Source organism: Callospermophilus lateralis, chromosome 9 (genome assembly GCF_048772815.1).
Source record: "Callospermophilus lateralis isolate mCalLat2 chromosome 9, mCalLat2.hap1, whole genome shotgun sequence".
Taxonomy (NCBI): domain Eukaryota; kingdom Metazoa; phylum Chordata; class Mammalia; order Rodentia; family Sciuridae; genus Callospermophilus; species Callospermophilus lateralis.
The window spans coordinates 64268016-64276710 of record NC_135313.1 but is presented as its reverse complement, the minus strand read 5'-3'; the positions used below and the strand labels follow the sequence as shown (position 1 = coordinate 64276710).

Genomic DNA, 8695 nt, shown 5'->3' with positions numbered 1-8695 from the left:
GTAGTGAGGACAGTAACCTCCTGTCAAGGTTGTCTCCCCTTTACACAGAGTCACACAGTTTGCCGACAAGGGGGTCACTGTCTTATTGTAGGCACTGACCTTAAGTAGATTTGTGTAAAAACAGTCAGTTTGGCATTGACCTCCTAATGGAGTCCTGTTGACAAAAATACATCACCTTCACAGGCTGTAAACAATTTGTCACCCAATTATTTTTATTTGTTTTTGTTTATTTCCCTTTGGCTTTTTCATCTTTTCCTTCTTGCTCGTGTTTTTCCACAATTGGCTTTGTCACCCGATCATAGGAGGGTGGACAGACTGCAGTGGACATGGTCAGATCAGTTTTCTCTGTAATAGAGTTTTCATTTATTCTATCGATTATCATGTCTTCTTTTACAAGAAGATTAGCCCCACCTTTGAGTTTGTTCTTATTATATGTAAATGAAGCTTGTTTGACAGTTCGCTTCAAAAGGTGGCGCCTGTAAGCACGCTGAATAATAACAGCAGATACTTCCTCTTGTTTTCGTTTCAAAGTAGTAGTGATTGGCTGATAGGAGACCTTGGAAGGATTGGAAGCCATGAACCGCTCTTCCATCTGTATTCGGAGGGCATCCATCTCTCCACTCTCTCCTAGGACGCGCTTTGTAAAAGCAAATAAGATGTCTAGACAGTGGATTCGGTCACCACTCACCATGGGCAAATCCATAGCAATGAGCTGGAGTTTGTTTGGTTGTGGCAAATTAAGAGGAGGTTCAAGAGCAGCTGCAAACTGAGATAGTTTTTCAAATTCCATGAACTGGGTTGCATCAGGATCAAACTTCTCCCAAACCTCATAGAACATCTCAAAGTCATCTTCACTCAGGGGCTCTGCACTTTCTTCAGTAGCAACACTGAAGTTCTCCAGGATGACAGCGATGTACATGTTCACCACGACCAGAAAGGATATGATGATGTAACTGACAAAAAAGAAAATCCCAACAGAGGGGTTCCCACAGTCTCCCTTAACTGAGCTTCCAGGATTAACTTTATTAGGATCACAGTCAGGTGGTTTACTGTTGAGAATAGGTGCCAGCAATCCATCCCAGCCAGCAGAGGTGGTGATTTGGAACAAGCAGATCATGCTGTTGCCAAAGGTCTCAAAATTGAACATGTCATCAATTCCAACTTCCCTCTTAACGTAGGCAAAGTTAGACATTCCAAAGATGGCATAGATGAACATGACCAAGAAGAGCAGAAGGCCGATGTTAAACAAGGCAGGAAGGGACATCATCAAAGCAAAAAGCAGTGTACGGATCCCCTTAGCCCCTTTGATCAGACGTAGGATTCGGCCAATCCTGGCAAGACGGATCACTCGGAACAGGGTTGGGGACACAAAATATTTTTCTATCAACTCAGCAAGAAACATTCCTGTGGATAAATGATAAGAGTAAAAGAAAGAAAAAAAAAGAAAAAACAATGAGAATACAACCAGTGAAAAAGTTATTCATTAAGATAATGCTTAAGTTTTTAAGGCTCTGAGGTAAATTCAGAATACTGAAATTCAATTATGTTTCTTAGATATCACATACACATAATATAGTCATCTTTCAATATCTTCAAAGTGCTGATTCCAGGACTCCCTTTCATTCCCAGGATACCAGCAGTCATGGATAATCAAGTCCCATAAAATATGGTATAGTACTTGCATTTAACCTATGCAATTTCTCCTGTATACTTTAAATCATCCCTAAAATTCTTACAATACCTAACACAAAGTAAATGCTATGTAAGTAGCTTATAGTCTATTACATAGGAAATAATGACAAGAGAAAGAGTCTGTACATGTTCAATAGAGATGCAATTTTTTTCTGAAGACTTTTTGTCCATGATTTATAAAGAACATACAGATGCAGAACTCACTGGTGTGGAGGGCTGAATGATATAATCTAGATTTATCATAGAAAAGTTGTAAAATAGTACAATAAATACATAACCACCCTCCATCTAGATTCACAAATTGTTAACATTTGGACCTATTCATGTCTGTTATATATGTTATCTATAATATGAATAACCTTTGATTTTGACATTCAATAATAAATTAAACTATAAGGACTACAGTATTTTTTGTCTTTGAGGGATGTTGACAATCTATTTTTAACCTTACATTCCCAAGTCAGAATCTAAATAAATAAATAAATAAATAAATGCACAAGTCTGGTGAACAACAGCAGCCAATAATGTTAGTATAAATTTATATGAATATAATTTATTTTTTCTGAAATTGCCAAATTATAAATCCTCTTTTTACATTTTATCCACCAAAAAGTAGTTTTTTATGCTATTTTCATCTATGAACTTGATGCTTTTCTGAGCTTCCATTATAATATTCTTATTTACATATTTGCTTGTGTACCTTATGGTGCATTTGTAAAAGGATCCAAGGTTGATGTTTGTTTTGATTCCCTGTGTCTGGTATTGGTATCAAGTCCCTTTTTTTAACCTACTTTCCCAATTTTCCTTTTAAATAAAACTATACTGAAGAATAGCTCAAAAATCTAAATGCCTTTGAGTTGAAAGGATTATAGTCATGGATTAGATTGGGGATCAAAAGTATATATAACATATGAATTGGATTTAAGGCCAATTTATTCAGAGTGGGGAATGATATGAAAATCTGCCCAAAAAAGGTTCCCTTTAATGGATGGTAAAACATTGACTGATGTCCCCTTGTTTAAGAGAGAGTGAATATTTCAGGCCTACACACAGAGATCTTCCCTTCACAAGACCTTCACTTATATCTTTTATGAAAAGAGCTGTTGTTCATGAAATCTATTGTAAATTCCAGGCTTTTAAGTATATAACTAAGGAAATGAAGTTCCAGTTTACCTCACTTCCCTGTGCATGGTTAGTAAAACTTTATTTTTATGGTAATGTAGAAAATCTTCGTATCTGCTAATATTTAGTCTTTGTCTTTATCATCATTTTGTTCTAATTTTCCTTATCTTTCAACCAGCTTCCACCAGTATCTACGTGCTGATGTCTCCATAGCTTTTCTCTAATGTAATGTCTTTCCTGATTATACTTCTGAATGAAATGCATCAAAATATTCACAGTGATTAAATGTTGGGAGGACCTCTATTCCAAAGTTGTTTTTACCTTTCACTTTTTTTTTAAACTGAATTTGAGAAATCTTAAATATTTCTTACCTACAATGGAAAGAATGACAACCACAAAATCAAAAATATTCCAGCCAATCGTAAAATAATAATGGCGGAGGGAAATGAGCTTCAGCACACACTCTCCAGTGAACAACACGATGAATACCAGATTGATGCGTGACAGAATGTTAGTCACATATTCACTCTGGTCATCTGTTTCCACCATCATTGTGACCATGTTAAGGCAGATAAGAATCATGATGCTTATGTCAAAAACTTGTCTGGTTACAAAGTCAAATACCATTCCTTGAAATTTGTTCTGTAGAGAAACAGAAACGCTTTTAGCAACAGACAGTTTTATTTTTTTGCACACTAGCATATGCATCAGCAATTTTTGCATTAATTCACTGTCTAATATTGTACATTATAGCTGTATGACCCTGACTTTAGTAAGCGATGATTTATGGCACATTGATATTTAAAATTTAGTTATCTAAATTGCTATTTATCTTTACCTATTCATCAGAACAGCAACACCTTGTCCAAACAGTTTCTAATAGGAAACATCACATACTGTATACACCAGTCAGAGGAAACAAAATGCATATCAATATACTAAAATTATGAGGTGAGAAACCTGTTTGATTTGATGTTACCAAACTTTCCCATGATCAGTTGGACTATGATCAGTTGGATTAATACTATTAGTATAATAATATTAATATTCAATTTCCTTTATCCTCAAAGAATTATTAAAGGGAACTTGGGAATCTCAGGATACATACAATTACATTCCACATATGATAATACTGATATTTCTCCTACTAAAGAGTCTTCGCTAGCATTGTCAGAAACAAAATGCTGAGCCTCCACAGGGATAATCAGACCAGAATTTCGGTCCTTGTTTTGATGTTAAAAGAAAAATTTCACATATTTTGTAACTGATTTGTAGTTCTCTTCCCCGGTTCTGTCACTGTCAGACACTGAAGGCCATCATCTGTCTATTTCCCTGGCCAATAAAAAAATCTAAGGATATTTAGTATCCTACATTTTCTACACACATCATTGACTCATCTCTACTTCTAGTAATAAGTATCAACATAGGAAAGTATGTATTTCTCATCATTCTCAAAAAGGCACTATTGGCCTAGCATTATGAATTTTCTCTGATGCTCCCTCCAAATTTAAGCTCAAAGATCATTGTCATGAAAATCATTAATGTGGGCAAGGTCCCTCCATTTTCACAGCTTGTTTAGTTCATCATGGAAATACAAGGATTGTTATTTATCATGTTGAAATTTAATTTTTGACCTTGATTTTTTAAAGACATTAGTAATTTCTAAATTTATAGTCAATATGAATGATAGTTGCTGAAATTCTTCCCTTCTCCAAAACACTCAGTACTTCTAGGGAAACATAAAGTGAAAATGAAATTTTATTTCACTTAACAATTCATCAATCTCTGAATCTAGTAGGAAACTACTTGTACCTTAACCCCATTCAAAGGTTTACCCACTTCCCAGCATTAAATGGCAATTACTCTACAAATAGATAATTAACTCTCTCTCTGCAGCTCAAATGTCTACACATTCTCTGGCCATTTAATTTGGATTCTAACTGTGTAGTTCTAAATCTTTTGAAGACAAAGGTACATTTTATATGCCATCTTGTTTAGTCTTTTAATTTTTTTTTTACCATTACCATAAAAGTATGAATTAATGATTATCTAAATGTGAAAGAAAATTTTGTTGTTGAAAATGTTAGCTGATTTCTTTTCTCTGAGAAAACCCATACAAATTTTTGGTTTTGTATATTTTTCCCCCATATCATTTGATATTTCTTACTCCTGGTCGAGGTATAGGCTTTTGTGGCTTTTTCGATCCTAATTTTTTCATTGCATTATAATATTTCTTCTGTTCTTCTGTCATAAAGATGTCTTGACCTCCAAAGTATAGAAAAGAAAAATCAAAACTGGTTAAAACTGTGTCCATTTGTGCATGATTTTTCAATTACAATAAAAAGGGACAGTTAAAAAGTAATGTAATTTTGAACCAATTAGCATGATTATGCTAAGGATTTGAGCAATTAAATGTACTTTGTAGGCACTGTAATTTTAGTTCTTATACTCATTTAAAAAGACATTATTATTATTATTATTATTATTATTATTATTATTTTGAGAAGAAAAATTCATAAGCACTTACCCAAGATCATATACTCAGGGAGTGGTAAAATTTGGCTCACTGAGATAGTAAATATTTATTTAGTTCCTTACATATATATATATTACTTTTTTTTTGTATTGGGGATTTAACCTATGGGAACTCAACTACTGAGCTTCATCCCCAGTTTTCATTTTGCGATTGAATCTCATTAGGTGCCCAGGCTGGACTCAATCTTCCCAGTCACTGGAATCAAGGACTGTGCCACTGTGCCTGGCAACATATTACTTTTCTGAGTTAAATACAATGATGTTCTTATTCAAATTTAGCAAAGAGTTAAAGATATTTATATTGCAAGATGGTTTGGAGTTAGCGATGAAAGGTCACTCGACTCTGTCAAGAACTGAATCAAAGAAATGGAAAGAGAACTGGAGGAGTTGAGGGACAAATCAGAAATCCTAAGTATAGTAGGTGTGGGACAGGACACTAGGGACAGAGAACTGGACACAAGCTGATGAGTAAATGGAAAAGCTTGATACTGACAAGATTATGCTATTAGTAAAGAGAATAATGTTAGCATTAGGAGTAGAAATATTTTGTATTGGGAAAAAAGCAATCATTACATAATAAAAAGACAACTAAGCAAATGAGACGTAACAGTACATAAAAAAATGAAAATGGCTGAGAGACACTTGGAATCCCATTCAGATCAATTCATAAGAAAAGACATAAAAATTAAAATAAATGTAACTTTCATATTGTCAAATACTAAATATTCAAAATCAAAGAAGTTTTGATACCAGCAAGGGAACAGCAAGCACCACTTGAACATTTATATATCTTTACTAGTAGTTCGAATGCCTACATTATTTTGGGGAAGGAAAACACTTAATTCTGGGAATTTATCCTAAGGAATAGCTAAAAACTCAGTTTTCATTTCTTTTTTTTTTCTCCTTCATTGGATATAAAATTCTGACAAGGTAGTATTTAAATCACTAAAGATTAGGAGGAATTTAAATTATCAACTTGTTAGGGAATGGTTAAATAATTTCTGTTAATTTATACATAAAGACTTAAAAATGGAAAATACTTATGTCAAAGAAAATTTTAAGTTGTAGATGGAAAAAAAATAAATTCAACAATAAGAATATACCTAGAAACATTGTGAATAGAAGAACATGAAATATGAATAGTGGTTATCCCAAGTGATAATATTTATTTACTCTTCATGCTTTCTATAATGAACATATATAAACAATAAAATGAGCTTCATAAATGATAATTACAAATAAAGATCTGTACAATTTAGGATTCGAAGTGATAGCTTATACTTAAATATCTGGGAGAAAGAAGTGAACATTATGAAAGGAAACAAGGAAGGAAAAAAAGTATGAAAAGAAACACTAGAGAAAATTTATATGTGTTGCCTAATTTCTTGCAAACATTCTGAGTTTGCTTTTTTCTTTTAACATGTATTAATTGTACATATCAGTGGGGCTTTGTGTGATACTTCAATAGATGGATAGATACAACATACACTGATCAAATATGGCCTGCCTTTATCCACCCTTTTCTTCCACTTCCCAACTTCTAGTAATCTTTTTTTTTTTTTTAAGAGAGAGAGAGAGAGAGAGAGAGAGAGAGAGAGAGAGAGAATTTTTTAACATTTATTTTTTAGTTTTCGGCGGACACAACATCTTTATTTGTATGTGGTGCTGAGGATCCAACCCAGTGCCCGACTCATGTCAGGCGAGCGAGCTACCGCTTGAGCCACATCCTCAGCCCCAGTAATCTTTTAACTGATGATATGGATAAAGGGGCCTGGGGATTTATAAGGACAAAACATGGCAAAGTGGAAAAAGTGGAACATTCCTCAAGTTGTTTTTTTTTTTTTGTAGATTTTTATAAATTATTTTCTTTCAAAAGACAGCCAATGTTATTTCTTAATTACAATAGGAAAAAAAAAAAAAAAAAAGAAGAGATATTTGGTGAGCCTGCCTACAGGAATGTGAACAGTCATTCATTCTCAGCTTTCTACAGCCTGAAAGAGAGTGGTAGTTGATAGCAGAGGAGGAGGAAGGAAAAAATAGTTCATATATAGAACCGTTTGTTCTCTTAAAGTATCCTAAATATTAATTTTTCTAATTCAGTAGGAGAGAAAATATTAGAAATACTTATCTTCTTTTTTTGCTGGTTGAAATTATCTATGATGACACCAATAAATAGGTTCAAGGTGAAGAAGGATCCAAAGATGATGAAAATAACAAAATAAAGATACATGTACAGGCTTTCCTCATACTTGGGCTGCAGTTCCACCTACCAAAGGAGAATATTTTGCAAAATATTACAATATATTTTAATGTAGGAAATATCCCTGGTCCTTTTTCATGAGTATAGAAAATACTGTACTTAGTAATATTTCAGGATTTTTTCCTGTGCTAACTACCTCAAAAAATAATCTCTGAAATATATACATATCCTTTAGTGATATATATTTTTAATAATCTTATTTTTTTATACTTTTACTTAATTTATTTTTTTATGTGGTGCTGAGGATCGAACCCAGTGACCCACACATGCTAGGCAAGTGCTCTACCACTGAGCTACAACTCCAGTCCTTTAGTGATATTTTCATGTGAAAAATATTGTTATTATGATACTGTAGAATCTAATTTTTGTAACCACAATTAATGTTTTGTTATTTGGAAGTAATGTGATGAATTTGGAAGGTTTTTAAGGTACATAAAATTTAGCATTTTAAAAATTAGTGAAAAATTACTTCTACAAATACATATAGAATACATTTAGAAACAATCATTCACATATGCAAGAATGTATTTAGCAAATAATAACTGAATTATTCATTTGTATGTTTGACATCCTACCCCAACATGATATCACTCATTGGATTTTTCAGATCAAGTAGACATAAATGGAAAGTTCATTTTAAATTCTCAATTCATAATTTAATCTCTAAATTGTATGTATAACAAATAGGCATAGAGCTATCACTTTTAAGCTAGTAAAGAGGTAAAGAGATGCTACACCTAGTTCCCAGATCAATTCAACTCTTATTAGAGACGGTAGATTTAAAACTGACCAAACACATAAAGCAAAATATATTTAATGGTCAAATAACACAATTCTGAAGGCTATTGGGAAGGTGCTCAGCATAGAAGGAAAGCTACTTGTGGCTTCAATAAAGATAAAAATCAAACTATCAGTTCAGTCTAAAAACTACAGGGACAGAAGATGTTAAAGTCATGTCTATGGAACATGAATTAAAACAGATGAGAACTTAGAATGGAAAGAGGAAGGCCTATAGAAAATATTCAATTTCACAATGTTTTGAAGACTAAAATTAGAATAAACATGAATATCAATTTACATTACTGA

General features: G+C 33.1%; 1 protein-coding gene across 3 annotated transcripts in view; it reads right to left on the bottom strand.

Annotated features, from left to right (window-relative positions):
• Positions 1-226: 226 nt before the first annotated feature.
• Scn1a (sodium voltage-gated channel alpha subunit 1) overlaps positions 227-8695 on the bottom strand; it is an 88253-nt gene continuing 79784 nt past the window's right edge. For all 3 annotated transcript variants that reach the window (XM_076866474.2, XM_076866475.2, XM_076866476.2), the window contains exons 23-26: positions 7478-7615; positions 4982-5086; positions 3186-3456; positions 227-1404 (exon numbers count right to left, since the gene is read on the bottom strand). In XM_076866474.2, coding sequence (XP_076722589.1) covers positions 227-1404; positions 3186-3456; positions 4982-5086; positions 7478-7615 — 1692 coding nt within the window. The remainder of the gene's footprint in view (positions 1405-3185; positions 3457-4981; positions 5087-7477; positions 7616-8695) is intronic.